The following is a 19,152-nucleotide window of genomic DNA, read 5'->3' as shown; positions in this document are numbered from 1 at the left end:
GGCCTCACCCAGGCTCCCGACCCCCGCTGCCAGAGCTTCTGCACTCCTCCCGGCATATTTCTCTTCTGTGACGGAGGCTACCCTTACAGGTGTCGGGACACACGTCATAATGAAAGTGACTGCATCCTCACTTTCATTTCTCCTTCTGCCACCATTTTCACTGATGTGGAATTCCAGTTGCAGGTCTCCCCTTCCCTTCACACCCGTTGGGCAGGCTTTCCTCCCTTTCCTCATAGGTGCTGGCATCTTTACAGGGGTCGCCGCTGGTGCCTCAGGCCTTGGGACTTCCATCAGTTTTTACTACAAACTTTCTCAAGAACTCAATGATGACATGGAGCGGGTCACAGACTCACTTACATCACTCCAGACCCAACTCTCCAGCCTGGCGGTGGTCGCCCTCCAGAACTGGCGAGCCCTAGATCTGCTCACGGCCAAAAAAGGTGGGACCTGTCTCTTCCTCCAAGAAGAATGTTGCTACTATATAAACCAGTCTGGAATCATCGCCACCAAAGTCCGCGAGCTCCAAGATTGCATACAGCGCAGCTGTGAGGAGCTTGCCTCCTGGGGGTTTGGCTCTCAGTCCTGGACTTCCTGGCTCCTCCCTTTGGCGGGTCCTTATTCTCCATTCTCCTCCTTGCTACCACAGGCCTGTGCATCTTCAATGCCCTTGTCGGCTTCATCGAAAATACCGTCTCCTGTCAGACCACCGCCCACATCCTTGCCCTACGGGGCTATCGCCCCCTTGATTTAAATGATGATCTTCAGCGTTCCCCTTCTGATCATCAACAGGGGGGACATGTTGGAGCAGTTTTTATCCTGCGAGCATAGCCCTTAGAGGCTTTCCTGTCAGAGCAGTATAGAGCTATCACAGCTGTTAGGGATGGACCTCCCGGCACCCCGGCCAGCTTTAACCAATCCCTTAGTGCCACAATAGCAATGGCACGAATTCTCCCAAACCCAGAAGCCTAACCCTATAAAACAAAGCGCCCGACCCCAGTAAGTGCTGTCTTTTTGGGAATGATCCTGCTGAGCCCAGCGGCAAAATAAAACTGTGTTCTCCCTGATCGCTGCGTGCCGCTTGAGTTTCTCGGTCTCCGCCGTTTTTCAGCAACATGAATAGAAAATCAAACCAGCCACAACATTCCCTTAAGCCAAAGCTTAAACCAGAGCAAGGCCCTAACTCTCTTCAGATCTATGAAAACTGAGAGGGGTGAGGAAGCTGCAGAGGAAAAGCTTGAAGCTAGTAGAAGTTGGTTCATGAGGATTAATGAAAGAAACTGTCTGTTGCCACACAGCAGCCTACCCATCTGTCTCCTCGTACCTGCCCCTAAAGAAAGGAGAGTCTGTGAGACAGATCCTTTCAGGGACTTTGCTTCACCTTTGTGCTTGCATCTTATGTCTCCCTGTTTGGCCCCAAAATATGGCTGGTCAGCCAATGATGGGTAAGACTCCCCATGGAGGGAGCAACCCAAGCCAGGCGGAGCCGTGTGGGGACCAACAGGAGAACCCACGGGGTCGACAGAGGTGGGCACAGCCCCCACCTTCCCCTGGCTAAGAAGAGCCTCTGCTTCTGTGGCTGCATTCCTTCCCACTACCTGCAGGGGAAGAGATTCAATGATGTGCTCTCCATCTATTCATATGCATAAAGGTTTTGTCCCTTGGGGAAGTACATACATCCTGAGACTTACTGTTCAGCTGCCTGTAGGCAAGGGTGATTGGCTTCAATCAGTTTCCTATTATAATGTATGGGATTCACAGATCTTGAGATTGACAAGCTTTATCTCCTTTACTTCCTCACCTAACTAATAAAACTATGCATTGGCTCAGTCCTTGAGGCTGGAGTCCCTTGGCCCCCGCTTGCACCCTATTCTTGGCTACTGTCTTTCTTAACCCTGTGCCGCCCTCCTCGCTCCCCACACCCTTTGTGGTGCAGGACGCAACAACTATCTCCAAAACAAAAGTGCAAGGTGAAACAGCAGGTACTGATGTAGAAGCTGCAGCAAGTTATCCAGAAGATCTAACTAATTAGTGAAAGTGGGTACACTAAACAACATTCAGATATTCAATGTAGATGAAACAGCCTTATACTGGAAGAAAATGCCATCTAGGACTTTCATAGCTAGAGAGGAAGAGTCAAAGAGAGAAGCTTTAAAGCTTCAAAGCACAGGCTGACTCTGTTTAGGGGCCAATGTAACTTTAAGTTGAAGCTAATGCTCATTTGGCCTTCCATAAATCCTAGGGCCCTTAAGAATTACGCTAAATCTACTCTGTCTGTGCTCTATAAATGGAACAAAGCCAGGATAACCACACATCTGTTTACAGCATGGCTTACTGAATATTTTAATCCCACTGTTGAGACCTACTGCTGAGAAAAAAAAAAAAAAGATTCCTTTCAAAATACTACTCCTCACTGACAAAGCACATGGTCACCCAAGAACTCTGATGGAAATGTACAGAGATTAATTTGTTTTCATGTCTGCTATCACAACATCACAACATCCATTCTGTAGCCCATGGATCAAGGAGTAATTTCGACTTTCATGTTTTATTATTTAAGAAATACACTTCATAATGCAGTAACTGCCACAGACAGTGATTCCTCTGATGGACCTGAGCAACATAAATTGAAAACCTTCTTGAAAGGATTCACCATTCCAGATGCCATTAAGAACTGCGAATGGAAATTGTCACGACAGAGTCACCTATGTCAAGGGAACTAAAATAGAGCCAGGAGGTCATGAAGAAGTTGCCTTACACTTATCCCACCTGTGAACTTCTGAACCAGCTGTGAGGCCACATCCTTAACCTCACCATGGCAACGAGACCATCTGTACTCTTCATCCTGAAAGGAGCCAATCTAGATCACCAGTCAGAATCTTTCATTTGCATGGGGGACCTAAATGAGGCTTGAACTCTTGGACTTTTCATGCTTGCCATAGAGGCACATCTTAGAACCTGCTTACTTCAGAACCTCACCACCTGGACCTAACCAATCCTTTTTAACTCATCACACCATGCTAGACAGCCAACAGGAAAAGTTTCCTTTGTTACAAACCTTGTGGTTTATGCCTTTACAAACCCTACCTTTCTTTGTTCCCTCTGGAGTGGTTTGAGTTGCTACCCGAATCTGCATTTCCCAGATTCCATTCCTACAAGACCCCAAATAAACTTTTGGTCAACAGAACATCTGTTATTTATGGGTGAGGTCAAACTATCAACATTAACAGGAGTCTGAAAGAAGTTGATTCCAACACTCATGGGTGACTTGGAGGGGTTCAGACGGCAGTGGAGGGAGTAACTGCAGATGCGGTAGAAATAGCAAGAGAAGTAGAATTAGAAGTGGAGCCCGAAGATGTGACTGAACTGCTCCAATCTCCCCAGGATAAAACTTTGATGAGGAGCTGCTTCCCATAATGGAGAAAATAGAATAAGCATTGCGGACAGAGTCACTTAAAATGGAATTGGAAGAACACTGAGGAAATGGGGCCAATGTACCTCTCATTCCGGAGATGTTACTAAGTTGCTCAGAGTTTAGCTGTTACTAAACTCTGCTCAAGGCCAAGCCATAAACATCCTGGAACAACTGCTGCATGGACATATATGGACTTCACTGTCTCCTTATAGTATTTGCCTCCCTTTTGTATTGGAACTCACCAATCCCTGTTAACCTAGCCAGCCAGCATCCTTCATTTGCATAGAGAACCTAAACAGAAACTGCACTTGTGGTTTTTGCGTTTATAAACCCAGCCTTTCTTTGTCCTTTGGAGTTCATTTTGGGTTGCTACCTGAATCTACATCTCCTGGACTGCAATCCTTTTTGCTCAAATGCTTTTTGTTCTTTATTATGGCCTAAACCTATTCTTTGGTTAACATCTCTTATGGATGAGCAAAGAAAGTCATTTCTTGAGATGGAATCTACTCCTGGTGAAGATGCTGTGAAGAATGTCAAAATGACAAGGATTTAGAATATTACATAAACTTAGTTGATAAAGCAATGGCAGGGTTTTAAATGATTGACTCCAATTCTGAAAGATGTTCCAGTGTGAGTAAAACACTATGAAATAGCATCGCAAGCCACAGAGAAATCATTCGTGAAACCAAGAGTCAACCAATGTGGCAAACCTCATTGTTGTCTCATTTTAAGAAACTGCCACCCCAACTTTCAGCAACCAGCACTGTAATCAGTCAGCAGCCATCACCATTGTAGCAAGACCCTCTACCAGCAAAAAGATTATGATTTGTTAAAGGTTCAGATGATGGTTAGCATTTTTTAGCAATAAAGTATTTTTAAATTAGGATATGTACTTTCTTTACAGACAATGCTACTGCACACTTAAAAGACTACAGTATAAACATGATTTTTATATGTACTGGGAAACCAAAAAAATCGTGAATTACTGTTTTGTGGTGGTCTGGAACTGAACTCTCAATACTTGTATCTCTGAGGTATGCCTGTACACGTTGATGAAAAATAATTCAAAGAGCAGTGGCTGCATATTTGCATATATTAAGAAATTACTGAGCATAATGTCAACGAGGTGGTGATTTAAGACATTCCTGACTTTGATCCCCCACAAGATCAACTAACAAGTATTCACGGACAAGACACCACTGAGAGAATCCTAGAACACAAGGTTAAGGCTAAAGCACTCCCTGCATCACAGAGCCCAAGACAGACCACATTGTAGCTGAGTGAGACGAGGGCTGCCGGAGTCTCAGTAAGTCCTCCTAAAAGGCCCACACACAGACTTACTCACTGACAGACTCACTGGCTCTGAGATCCAGTGCTGGGGCAGCAGCTCAAAAGGCACCAGGAACATACAGGGAGGGACTGAATTGTCTGGCTTCAGAGCAAGGGCTGGAGGGGAAGCTTTCTCCCAGATGGATGAGCTGCTGGAAGCCATTGTTTCTTTGTTGACTTCTCTCCCCTCCCAGCATGCAGATACAGGCAGCTGCCATATCTGAGTCTCCATCAATCTAACACCATTCATTTGCCCCCACCCTGATGACTCCCTGAGACCCTGCCCCACCCACTCTCAGATACACCCAAGCTGCTTCCAGTGGGTTTTCTATACAAACAGCCTGTCTTGGCTGATGTCATGGTCTTTCCTAAAGTCTCTCAAAGGTTCACAAAACTCAAACAAGCAGCATTTGGCTTCAGCATACCCTGTACCTCTGGCTGAGAGGCCCTAAGCCCAGCACTAGCGACAGACAGCCTCGGATCCTGACTTGGCCTCTTGAGGCACTTCCAAGCCCAGCATGGGCAGCAGCCATCCACAAATTGTTCTGTGGCTCATACCAGGTGGCCCCGAGCAGGGCACAGACTATGGCTGAACTTGGCCTGTGACACGGCCCCTTCTAGGAGGCCCTGGGGGTTACATGCACCGTGGCCAACTTCAGAATGAGCCGTAGCATCACCCAGCCACTTCCAAGGATGATACACCCAAAGCACAGACTGGGCAGGCACCAGAGCCCTGATAAAGTGAATCCTGCTCTGTAGGGTCACTCTTGCACAACAGCTCCTCCTCCATAATCATGGAGAGTTCTCCCAGCCAATCAGCCTGATGGTCAATCCCCCCATTGACATGCAAACAGCAACAAAGGCTCAACTACAACAGGAGTGCACACACAACCCACACAAGGGATACATCTGCAGTACCCAGCAAAGGTGTCCAAGGAGACTACACCACTGGGCCCCCCATAGGACACCCACTACTACTAAGATCACTCTACTAAGACTGGGAGGCACAGTAGCCCTTCCTAATACATAGAAACAAACATAGGGAGGCAGCCAAAATGGGGAGACAAAGTAACATGTCCCAAATAAAAGAACAAAGCTCCAGGAAAAGAACTAAACAAACGGAGGCAATCTACCAAATGCAGAATTCCAAACACTGGTTATGAGGATGCTCAATCACCTCAGGGAGAACTTCAACAAAGAGATAGAAAACATGAAAATGGACATAGAAAACTTAAAAAAGGAACCCATCAGAAATAATACAATAACTGAAATAAAGAATATATTAAAGGGAATCAATAGATTAGATAAAGCAAAGGACTGAATCAGCGATTGAGAAGGTAGCAGGAAACACCAACACAGAAAAGCAAAAAGGAAAAAAAAAATTAAAAACATGAGGATAGTTTAAGTGGCCTCTGGTACAACATCAAGTGTACCAGCATTCGCATAATAGGGGTAGCAGAAGGAGAGAGAGAACAAGGAATTGAAAACCTATTTGAAAAAAATGACAGAAAACTTCCCTAACCTGATGAAGAAAATAGACATACTCAGAAGTGCAGAGTTCCAAACAAAAGAGGCCCACACCAAGACACATCATAATTAAAATGCCAAAGGTTAAATACAAAGATTCTTAAAAGCAACAAAAGAAAAGCAGTTAGTTATGTACAAGGGAGCTCCCATAAGACTATAAGCAGATTTTTCAACAGAAACTTTGCAGGCCAGAAGGGAGTGACATGAAATACTCAAAGTGATAAAAAGCAAGAACCCACAACCAAGATTACTCCACCCACCAAAGCTACCATTTAGACCTGAAGGACAGATAAAGAGCTTCCTAGACAAGAAAAAAACTAAAGGAGTTCATCACCGCCAAACCAGTATTACAAGGAAAGCTAGAGGAACTTCTTCAAAATGAAAAAAAGATAAAAAATATGAATAACAAAATGACAATAACTCCATATCTATCAACAATTACTTTAAATGTAAATGGATTAAATGCTTCAATCAAAAGATAGGGTGGCTGAATGAATAAGAAAACATGCCCCTTCCATATGCTGCCTATAAGAGACTCACTTCAGATTGAAAGACAAACACAGACTGAAAGTAAAGGGATGGGTAAAGATCTTTCATGGAAATGGAAACGACAAAAAAAAGCTGGGTTGACAATACTTATACCAGACAAAATGATTTTAAAACAAAGGCTATAACGAGAGACAAAGAAGGACCCAGTAATCCTACTTCTGGGTATTTATCTGAAGAAACCCAAATGATATTTCGAGGGCACGTGTGCAACCTATGTTTACTGCAGAACTGTTTAAAATGGCCAAGATATGAAGGCAACCTGGGTGTCCATCGATGGATGAATGGATAAAGAGCAGATGATATACATACATACATACATACATATGTGAGTTCTTGCCTTCTGCAGCAGCTTAGATGAGCCTGGAGGGTACTGTGTTGAGTGGAGTATGTCAGACAGAGAAAAACAGGTGCAAGGTGATTTCGCCTATATGTGGAATCTAAAGAACTAAATAAACAAAACAGAAAAACTCACAGATAGAACATTTTGATGGTTGCCAGACAGGAGGGGGTTTGGAGGAGTGAGTGAAAAAGGGGAAAGGATTAAGAAGTACAAATTGGTTGTTACACAGTAGTCATGGGGATGTAGGGTGTAGCATCGGGAATATAGTCAATAATACTGCAATAACTATGTATCATGTCAGATGGGTACTAGATTTATCAGGGGGATTGACTAGAAAGGGGTTAAAGGCAGGGTAAAAAAAGTGAAGGGATTAAGAAGTACAAATTGGCAGTTACAAAATAGTTACGGGGATGTAAAGTAAAGCATAGGGGATATACTCAGTAATGTGGTAATAACTATGTACAGTGCCAGGTGGGTACTGGACTGGTCAGAGCAATCGCTTCTTAAATTATATAGATATCTAACCACTATGGTGTACACCTGAAATATAATACTGAATGTCAACTGTAGTTGAAAAATTAAAAAGGAGGGGAAAAAAGGGAAGGGGAATAAGAAGTCCAAAATTCCAGATATAAAACAAATAAGTCATGAGGATGTAACATACAGCATAGGGAATATAGTCAATAATATTGTGGTAGCATGGTGTGGTGTCAGATGGTTGCTGGACTTATGGTGATCATTTCTTTGGGTATATAAATGTTGAATAACTATGGTGTATATCTAAAACTAATATAATATTATATGTTAGCTATATTTTAATAAAAATCTTTAAAAAAATAGCATGAGAGTAATTGGGAAAAAAAAAGGGTCACTCTGGCCGCAGTGCAAAGAAAAACACATTTAATTTTCACTTGTGCCAGGGGCTCTTTTAAAGTCAGCTGCTTTACATGTTCTTTCATTTATCCTATGAGATGGCTATATTACTTCATCAGCTCAATTTTACAGAGGTAACTGAGGTACAGAGAGGGTAAGGAACTTGCCCAAATTTACTTAACAGCAATGCAAATTTTCCCTTTTTAATCATCCCCAAAATACAACAAAGCAATGAATATTAAAACTAGTGAATCAAATTCATTGTGGAGGAAAAAAAAAGCAAACAAAAAGCAGTCAAACTAGTTCGTACTGATTAGGTAATAAACTAAAATTGTCACTTTTCAACTAGTTGTTTTCATGTCATAAGATGTAACCATAATGAAATGTTTTGTAACAGAAGGTTAGTTCTCATTTTAAGAAACTGCACTTACGTAGTTAAGTTTGAGCTTAAAAAAACTAAAAATACTTCGTGAAAGTAATCTGAATAATGATTTAAAAAAGACTTTGCTATAGTTTCCAAAATTGCCATAAAAACTATACACTATTTTTATAATCAGAAATGAATAAAAAGACACAGACAAGCTAACAAAATGATAAGCTAGTAAATGAGAAACCTAATTAAAAAATGGGCAAAGGACTTGAATGGACATTTCTCAAAAGAAAACATACAAATGACCAATAAGCATATGAAAGAACTCATCAAAAAAGCACATCTTTACTCATCAAAATGTAAATCAAAACCACAATGAGACACCCACTAGGGTGCCTAGAATAAAAAACGTTAAATAACAAATGTAGATGAGGATGTGGAGAAATTAGAATCCTCATACCCTGCTGTAGGAATGTAAAACAGTGCAGCCAACAGTCTGGCGGTTCATTAAGCATAGAGATACCACATGAGCCAGCAATTCCACTGCTAGGTATATACCCAAGAAAAATGAAAACACGTCCACATAAATGTTTATTAGCAGCATTATTTATAATAGCCAAGAGGTGGAAACAACCCAAATGCCCTTCAGTGATGGATAACCAAAATGGCGCATAGACACACAATGGAGTATTATTCAGCCCTAAAAGGAAATGAAATACTGATACATGCTACAACTTGACGAACCTTGAAAACATATTAAGTGAAAGAAGCCAGTCACAAAAGACAACATACTACATGACTCCATTTATAGGAAAGTCCAGAATAAGGAAATCTAGAAACAGAAAGTACATTAGTGGTTGCTAAGCGGTGGAGGTGGGGTAGCGGATAAGGCAATGATAGCTAAAGGGCATTGGGTTTCTTTTTGAGGTGATGACAATGTCCTAAAATTGACTTGTTGTACATATCTATGAATATATCCTTTCTTAAAATGTGTTTACCTGGTTTTGAAAACAAAAATGTATTTAAAAAATGTTTCAGTCTTTAATTTTTCTCTTATTTCTGTTGCTGTTTCGTATTTCTCAAGAGTTTCTGGGACTGACCTGTACAGCTGAAAGGAATTAATTGTATGATTTCCTAATTATATCTCAATAAAACTGTTTAAAAAAAGAACAAAAAATCTCCAAAATCAATATGAAAATATTCTCCACTCATAATTAAGGAAATGTAACACCAAACAGTGAGACTTTATAACTCACATCTCAGATTGGCAAGTATTAAAATGTTTGGTATTTCCCAGTGCTGTCACGGTTGTAGGAAACAGGTACCTTTAATACTGACAGTGGGAATAAAACGGTAACGGTATAATCTTCTTGGCAGAAAATTTAGCAATATATCACCAATTAAAATGCATACACCGTTGACTCAGCAATTTCACCATTAGAAAAAGCACCACAGGTGCCCCGGCAGAAGCATTCCGAAACTGACCAGGAAGGATGCTCACTGCAGCACTGCTTGAAATAGCAAAGACTGCAAATAACCTCAATGTCCATGAATAGGGAACTGGGTGAATGAGTTATGCTGCATCCCTACCAGGGAATACCATGAAGCCATTACGAAGGATGAGGTGTAAGTGAGACCAACTAGGCAGAGAACAGTGTGCTGAGCATTATCCACTTATGATAATAAAAAACATATATACTATATATGGATTGTGCTGGGGAAGGATGCATGTGAAACTGGTAACCATTTCCGGCCTGAGACACTATAGGAATGGTGGTTACAAGTGAGGTGAGATAAGAAATACAACAGCAGATCTTCAGGTGGAAATAATGAGTCTGGCTTTTAACTGTTAAAGTACATTTGGGAAAAGGACTGCATGGGGCTCAATAAAGAAAAGAAGACTGGTATTGTGCATTTTACTATTTTCACATACGTAATGTTTAGACTTTTTTATCACGTGGTTTTATTTTACACAAAACTGCATATTAAGAAAAAAAGTGACAAGCAAAATGATGAAGAGCCAAAGAGTTAATGCTGATATTAATTACTATTTAATGATAATCAGTACCTCAGACAAAGTCTCTTCCTAAGAACTTTATACATGAGGGAGAGTGACTCTTGCGAAATCTGTATGCAGTTCCTACTCATCATGATGAGGTAAGTCTGAATTTTAGTTTCAAAGAAGTCATGAGAGTCCGGAGCTAGCCTGCCAGCTTTCTGTGAAAAAGGAGTATTTAACGGAAAAGATAACAAAAAGAAGTGTCATCTATTCAATCCGAGTTGAGTGCATTCTCCTATTCACACTAGAATTCAGAGTCAACCAGGACCCACTGTGTCCCCAATGTGTACTGGACCCTTCACAGGTTTTATAGAAAGACAAGAGGAACCAAGAGTCAGGTAGCTGGCTTTTCTGCCCTAGGCCTACTTATCCAGGGGGAGATGGGGGCGGCTACGGTTTATCTTCTATACATCTTTTGTTTTACCTGGTTTTGAAAACAAAAAACGTATTTAAAAAATGCTTCAGTCTTTAATTTTTCTCTTATTTCTGTTGCTGTTTTGTATTTCTCAAGAGTTTCTGGGACTTTTGCATGTTTTCTCAGTTCACATACTTCCCCCACTGTTTATCTTTCCACTCATCACGACCTCCTCTTCCCACCCACCTCCACAAAACTAAGCCAACATTCACAGTTTTCTGGGTTTTCCCAGAACTCATACAACAGGCTGGTGACTCAGCCTCCTATCTCTAACCCTTAAAATGACTTAAAATGTTAAATCTTCTTGTTTATAGTTCACATCATAACAAAGTACAGCAGCAGTTCTTGGTCTGAATCGGAAGCATTTTGTTGGGCTCTTAATTACGACTTCAGGATAGAGGCGTACTTCAGGAAAGAAAACACCAGGGCAGTTCCATTATATTATTATACTGCTGTCTTGGGGATACAGAGAACATGCAGGTACATAGTGGTTAACGAAGTTGCCAGAATCCACGTTTCCGGCCTCCTCTTCTAGAGCCTGCTCTACTATGTTTTTTATGTCTCAAAATATAACTTTTAGATCTTAAATACTGTATTTGTTTCCTAATTTCCTTTATGTATATATAATAATGTAACTAAAGTCTGGACCCACTACTGCGTGCCAGCCACAGCGACCTGCCTGTGTTCCTTGGACACAAGAGGCTCACTTTCAGGGTACCTGCATCAATTATGCCTCGGCCTGGAATGCTTTTCCCTCCGGTATCTGTAGGGCTGTATCCTGTCAGTCAGGTCTCAGCACAGATGACCCCACCTCAGAGAGGTCCTCCCTGCCCACCCAATCAGAAGCAGCCCTTCAAGGTTACTCTCTACCACATTCCCATATACCGGGGGTGCCAAAAAAATGTATACTCGTACACATTTTAAGAGACGTTACCTATGCTCAAAGCAGTTCTCCATGATCAGAAGTGTCTGGACGGCGATAGTAACCTCTTTGAGCACCTCTTGTAAATGCAGGAGTCAAACGTGACTTGTATTTATCTGTTGTTATTGGTATATATCGAGTATTACAATTTTAATACTGTTTTCCTTTCTTAAAATGTGTATACAGTTTTTTGGTATCCTCTATATGTATGTGTGTGTATACATATATATATATATATATATACCCTTTATATGTATATATACATAATATATATTTATATTTAAATCCTGTTTATGTATTTTAAAATCATGATTCCAACCAGTCAACTCTGAAGAATAAAGACAGTAAGAAGATAACCTAAATATTGTTTACAAGAAACATGCTCTAATGGTTTACTACTGATATTTATGACATCAACCTGGTTCCTATATCTTTCCATGCTACTAAACTCAGAATTCCAAGTACGAAATCTATTTGTTCCAAACTAAAAGCACAGGGAAAATGTCTCAGAAAGCAAGATGGTGGGGTTGAAGTCTGACTGACTATTGAAATGTAAGCAGGGTCTACTTAGAGTCTGCCAAGGCAAATTAAGGCTGCCACGGCTGACCAGCTTGGTGTGAATTGTTTCACCAGCAGATTTGCGTATTCACATTTCATATCTATAGGCAGAGTGCAAGACCATTATACCTAAAAACGTGCTTCAAAACTCAGTATGAACTTCTAATATGCTTTCAGTTTTAGACTGTATTCACATCTTTGCTAGGCTAAGAAAGGCTGTCCACCCAGTGGACTACCATTAATTGACGGCAGCCCTTGAGGAAAGCTTCAGGGATTCATGGATGGATGAATAACTGATGGTTAAAACAGGTCAGTATACCAGCTTTCATGTACTTTCCTGGCTGATATTACTTTATGTATCCTAGACAGATGAAAATCCATTTCTTCAACTTTTTTAAACTTACCTGTTGGTTCAGTAGTGGGGTTTTCAACTAGTACGGAAGGATTTCCGCTTGAGGATCCTATAAAAATAAAGAAATACCTTATGATCAAAGCACATTTAATATTTAACTGAGAACTCTGGCAACATATTGTGGTGGTGTTATGGGGGAGGGTAGATTATTCCACAGGAAGTTCTACTTTTGCCACTGTTGCTATGAAACATAAAACTGCCCAAATACCACATGATCTCACTTATATATGTGGAATCTAAAGAATAGAACAAATGAACACACTGATCAGAAACAGTTTCAGAGATATAGACAAAAAACTGAGGGTTGCTAGACGAGAATGGGGTGGGGATGAGGGAGAAGGTGAGGGGATTAGAAAGCACAATCGGTAACCACAAGATTGCCATGGGGATACGAAAGACAGTTTGTGGAATATAATCAATAAAGTTGTAAAGATTTTATAGGGTATCTGCTGGACACTTGTCTTATTAGGGAGACCACTTCAGGGATGGTGTAGATGCCTGATCACTACACTGTACACCTGAAGCTGAATAATACTGAACGTCAACTATAATTTAATGTATATATATAGTCACAGGAAGTGTAGTATAGTATAAGGAATAGAGACAGTGGAAATGTAATGGCTGTGTGTGATGTCAGAGGGGTAGTAGATGGGAGGAGGAAGGTTATTACTTTGTAAGGGGTATAAATGTCTAACTATTACATTGTTTTGTACACCTGAAACTAATAATTAAAAAAAACAACACACAAAACTGTCAGTAAATCTGGAACTGTATTACTGTTTTTTTTTCAAGACAAACACATGGTATTTACTATGTGCCAGCCACTGGCAATTTATACAATAGCTTGGCCAAAATTTTCATTCAACCCCACGAGGACACAGTGATTGGCGAGAGAGAAACTGATTTCTGCTACTATAACTCTGCTCTTCTGAGTGGAGTGGATCATCACGGGAGGGCCCCTAGGTCTTGTACCACCAACACCCCTAACTTCCCACAATGGAAAGATGAACTTCATACAATGGGGAGAAGATGAATTTACTTTTAATTGCAAGCCTTCTCAGTATGCCTCTTAATTTTAATTAGTACCTTAAGATCTGGAAAAGGTTTAGATGAATTTTATGCCTCGGTTAAGCAATTTTTCAGTTGGTTTATTTACCTCGGGTCCTTGCATAATGGAAGATTAAAAACATATACCACATGAGAAGAGAGCAAGTGTATTATCATGTACTTTTCACAAAGATAGCCCTCTCTCACCGTAAAAACAAAAACAAAACAAAACATACACACACCTCAGAGTACAAAAAGTAAGCAATAACAACTTAGAAGGATCTATCTTTACTGCATGTGCAAATTTCTTCCTCTTGATGGAACTATAATCCATTTATCACAAAAGGATCCGATGTGAAGATTAAACTTGAAAAAGATCAAGGTCAGTAGACTATACTATTTAGCAGTAGGTATCAAATAAATGCCAATATTATGAAGAGCTTAGTACATGCCAGGCCTCCTGGGGAGCATGTAACTTGCATTAGCTCATCTAACCTTCCCAGCAATTCTGAGACAGGAATATTGTTTTGCAGTGACAGGAACTGAGCTCCCAGAGGCCACCCAGCTAGTAAGTGGAAAAGTCTGGATCTGCACCAGGCTGTTTGATTCCAAAGCCCATACATGTGAGTGCCAAAATGGAACTGTTGATTTTCTACTATAAACCTGCTTCTCCCCCAGTCTTTCCAGTTGTTGCATTACCAGTTTTTCAACCCCCAAACCAAGCAGTCATTCTTTGATTCCTCCTCTTCCTCACTCCACTATCCAATCCATTAGCAAGTGATTTCAATTTCCCCCTCTCCCTCAATAGATCTAGAATCCGTGTACATAATCTCCACACCATGCACCATTATCTTTTGCCTGGACTACTGCAAGAGTCTTCTGTTTTTATATCTCCCTTCTGTTGTCACTCTTATGAGGGATGATTTCCTGGCAACCAATCTTTTATTATTTTTCATTTTTTGCTTGAGAAAGAAGACAGAATTTTTCTAGCTTTACTAACTTTTCTTCTTTTTTCAATACTTATTAAGCACCTGCTGTGGGCAGGCACTGTTTTTGTATCCTAAGAGACAAAGAATGTCACGGACAACCCTAAGTACACGGAGTTCATTGTTTTACTTGACAGAAAGACCAAGTATTCAATTGTATAATGCACTGAGTGGAAAAAAATAGGAAGTTCAATTCATGAAGTGGCATAGACTCACTTAGGAGTAATTTCATTTCCTAATTGGGTACACATTATGGTGGCTTTGGAAGCCTGGGACTCACTTTAGAAAGTTCCTATAATGTGGAGTGTCATATTCTTCCCACCCCAAACCAGTCTGAGAATAGTTTAATTATGGCTTGCCTGAGTTTTGACAGATGTAATCAAAAGAGCCAGAAATGACCATCTCCTGGCAACCTATATGAACTCTTGAATACAGCATTTCTGAAGCCACCTTAATCCTAGCACTTTTTGGTTCAAGAGTCAATAAAGCCTCTTCTTTCCCCAAAGGTTGTTCAAGGTGGGTTTCTGTCACTGGCCACCAAGAGTCCTATATAACAGCCTCCCCCTTCTCTCCTCTTTTATGTCTCCTATTGCAGTACCACAATCTATCCCGTTTGCTGGTTTGCTGACTTGTACATAGTCCCCTTCTCCTCCAACTGAGGATATTTATAAAACTATGCAACAGACTGTGAAGGATATTTTTAAAAGAATTTCAGTAATGTTTTTTATCTTCTCCCACAATATTCTGGACAATGGTAGTATTGTGGACTTAAGCATTATCTACTAGAAAAGCTAGCATCATCTAATATAGCTTAGTGGCAAAATGGTGAATTAAGAGTTTGGATTCTGGTCTCTGAAATCAAACATGTATTAGCTGTTTTACTTTGAATAAGTTGGGTAATTTCCAAGCCTCAGTTTCCTCATAAAATGGGGACAATACTGTGAGGATCCTATGGGATGTGGTATGGACTTCAATTAGCATAGTGTGAGGTATACAGGAAAAGTGCCTAGTGAAAATTAGCTATGAGTATATAAGCTCTAGGATGACTGTTAAAAATCATACTGTTAAAAATCACTGCACTTCATAATGACACTTTACACAGATTACACACTGTACATGAAGACTAGGACATTTACTTGCTTTTTTGAGAAATCCTCTACAGAACCTTCTTTTTTTACACTAGTTTCAAGGTGACATTATAGTCTGTAGAAATGGATTCCAGCTTATGTTGGTTATACTAGTTCATGAAATAAAGGCTTTTGTATAGTAGAGCATTCATTCCAAGTTTTTAAACAGCACTAACCTCTGGTGAGACATTAAGTAACAAACAGAACAGTCAAACAATAAGTATTAAAATAGGGCCAAAAAAAAAAAAAAAAGTGTGTTAGAAAGGCAAAAGAAAGAAAAGCAAGGACACTCAGTTTCTCTAATCAGTAATTCATCAGAGAAACAAAAAGGTTTACTTTCACAAAGTAACAAATAAAAAAATGGAGACCTCTCCCCATAAATATTGGTGCAAAATTAGCACTAAGATATACAGAGGGTGCAAAAAAATGTATACATATTCTAAGAAAGGAGAAAACTATTAAAATTGTAATACTCAGTATATACCGATAACAAAGGATGAATGCAAGTCATGTGTATACATTTTTTGGCACCCCCAGTATTGTGTCATTCCAGATTGTTCACTTTTACAGTAAAACATCGCATAATATTGAAAATATGGACATGATTTACTGAGCCTCCTTTTCTTAAATGATCTCAAAATTGGATCTGCAAAGCCAGTTTGTCACATGTACAATTTAGCAAAACAAACAAAAACATTCATTCAGCAAAACAAACAAAAATTGTTATTGTCTCACCCAGATTATTCTGGCAAAAGCAGGTTTTGCAAACTGCTCTTTCTTTATCACTTGCTGGATAAAACGAATCTAAGGCTAAATACACAGCAGTTGGATAGAATTTGAAGCTATGAAAAACCTGAATCACTTAAAGAATCTTATTCTAGTTTACTACCCAGTGACCCGACTTCTGTAATAGTTCACAGAGAGAAAATGGAATTTAAACAATTCCCAGCTTCCTTCCCTTAGTCAAAAAGAACTTTTTAAAAAGTCCCCAAAGGCTCAAGGGCCTAACTGGAAACCCCCTTCCCTCAAGAAGACAAATGTCAAAATCACTGTTATGACTTTGACGACATTGTGGGCGCCTGACGATCGTCAGCTGTGATCTTCCGGCTGCACAGCTGATGCGCGCCCCGGCGGGTTTCAGGCACACACACACCAGGGGCAGGAGGCGCCCTTCCACGCGGCAGAAACCTCACCTGCGCAGGAGGGCAGGGCGCGCGACCCAAAACCTGCCAACCAGCTACATTGGCCCCGAAGTCTTCACTTGAAGCATCTGGGCACATTAAGAGTATAATTTGTTTGATGCTACACAATTGGACGATAAAACGCCGGGGTAAACTCCTGAAAGGTTCCCCAAAGAACTGGTAGACAATTTCCAAAGGAACCAGTAGACAAATTTTTCAATCCACCTAATCTTGTTTACAAAAGGAAGCTTTAGGTAAACTAACCTCCCAGAAAACATTAACTTCAGGGAAAGGCTGGAACACTAACTTGAGCCCTCCGCTGAAGGCCCGTCCTTCGGGTAACTCAACAGGTTATACGCACTCCTCCAGGCCTGCGAGCGCCGCTTGTGGAAAAACCGAGGGGAACGACCGGACAGTTTCCTCTGCAGGCGGCTCCCGGGCAGGTGGGAGACCAGCAGGAGCCTCAGTTTCCCCTAACCCCATCTAGTCACCTTCAGGTTGGCCCCCTGCGTTCGGCCTAAGACATGCAGAACTTTCCTCCCAACCAGATCCCCACTTGGAAACTCCCGCTGGGTAGCGCGCTTTTTCCCGAAACAGGGGTTGGCGACTCTCGCAGCCACTTACCCCCGGAGTCTTCGCTGTCCACTGCGACCTTCAGCAGCGCTAGCACCAGCAGCGCCCCAACGATGAAAAAGGCCAAGCCACCTCGCGCGCCGAGTCCCATTGTTCTGAGCGCAGGATGCGGCGGCCTCGTGGGTCTCCAACCGTGGTGACGGTTGCGCCAGCGAAAGCAGCCCTTCTGCGCACCCAAACCCGCTGGGAGTCCCCTCCACCGCTCACGCCTCTCCTCCAGCCACCTGCCCCCACTGACCAAATAGGGCGCGGGTGCCGGGCGAGGACCAGGCGTCGCGCACCGAGCGGTGGCGGCAGGACGGGGCGAGGCCGGCACGCGGGGGCGGGGCTTGCGATTCTTGGCGCGGTGACTCCGCTTCCCTCCTCCCCCTCCGAGGCGCGCCTGCGAGCCCAGAACGCTCGAGCGGTTTCCTTTCTTTTCGGAAATGGCAGTTTTTTTCTCTCGGATAAAAGCGAGCACCAGTGCCTCTCCGGATACAGAGCACGCTGGGTTTTGCTCGGCCCGGAAGGATGTCTTTGAAAAGTAGCTTTAGGAGGGGGGATACGGGAGTGCGTGCAGCTCAGAGTGAGAGGGGAAAGTTGCCGGCGAGGGCAGCAAAACGGGGAGGTGAAGGAGAGAAACTCAGAGTGGTGGGATTCCTTCTAGGGGGTCTTGGGCCATCAGCGCTTTCCTTTGGAGTGACCCAGCCTACATGGGGGCGGGGTGGTGATGATCGACAAATTCATTTTTTAAGTTCGTAAGTAAAACATCTATAATCTCTGTACCCCAAGTTGTTCCTCATCCTCTGCCACTGGTACCCTGCATCTATGGATAAAGATACATTTTATGCAGAAAGAGATTAGTGGAGTGGGTAGGGATGGAGGGAACAGAAGAGGTGGTAGCGTTTCACAAGCAAGTATAGTCACCAAGGCTGAAGTTGCACAAATCTAACCTAGTCCCTTCTCTCCTTGGTGTCTGCTGTCCCAGTTCAGATGGAATAACCTGTTTTGAATAGTTTTTGGCTAAGTCCCTCTTAAGCCCTTGGAGCCAATTCTACTCACCTGTCTTGACTTGCAATGCTTCTCAAGCCTGCATCTTGTTTCTGCTAAGAATTCTGAAGTGATCTGCAGCAACCGTGGCTGATGCAGGAGAAATACAAAGATCAGGTTGGGGTGACAAATGCTCAGCTGAGATGGAACAAAAGGATCCAGGGCACTTAAAACTACAGTGAATCTCCCACCTGCAAAGCTCTAAACGGTGCAGATTTTTCACATCTGATCCATATTTTATGACATAAAAGTGATATTGCAGTTAAATTCCCAAAAATATGTTTTTGATCTCAGGTAAGTGTCAATATGGAGATGACATCTGTCGTGCGGGGCAGCCTGTGGGGTCTCTGTTCCCGCTCCCCACATAACGCAGGATATGGCTA

The 19,152-nt window shown here is 41.8% G+C and overlaps 1 protein-coding gene across 1 annotated transcript in view; it reads right to left on the bottom strand.

Annotated features, from left to right (window-relative positions):
* Positions 1 to 18,522, bottom strand: part of TMEM123 (transmembrane protein 123) — a 49,888-nt gene extending 31,366 nt beyond the window's left edge. The window contains exons 1-3 of the mRNA XM_019712672.3: positions 18,506 to 18,522; positions 17,732 to 18,267; positions 12,759 to 12,815 (exon numbers count right to left, since the gene is read on the bottom strand). Coding sequence (XP_019568231.3) covers positions 12,759 to 12,815; positions 17,732 to 18,267; positions 18,506 to 18,522 — 610 coding nt within the window. The remainder of the gene's footprint in view (positions 1 to 12,758; positions 12,816 to 17,731; positions 18,268 to 18,505) is intronic.
* Positions 18,523 to 19,152: the final 630 nt, after the last annotated feature.

This window comes from Rhinolophus sinicus, chromosome 14 (genome assembly GCF_057876585.1).
Source record: "Rhinolophus sinicus isolate RSI-liver-muscle chromosome 14, RSI-T2T, whole genome shotgun sequence".
Taxonomy (NCBI): domain Eukaryota; kingdom Metazoa; phylum Chordata; class Mammalia; order Chiroptera; family Rhinolophidae; genus Rhinolophus; species Rhinolophus sinicus.
This window is presented reverse-complemented; position numbering and strand designations above follow the sequence as displayed.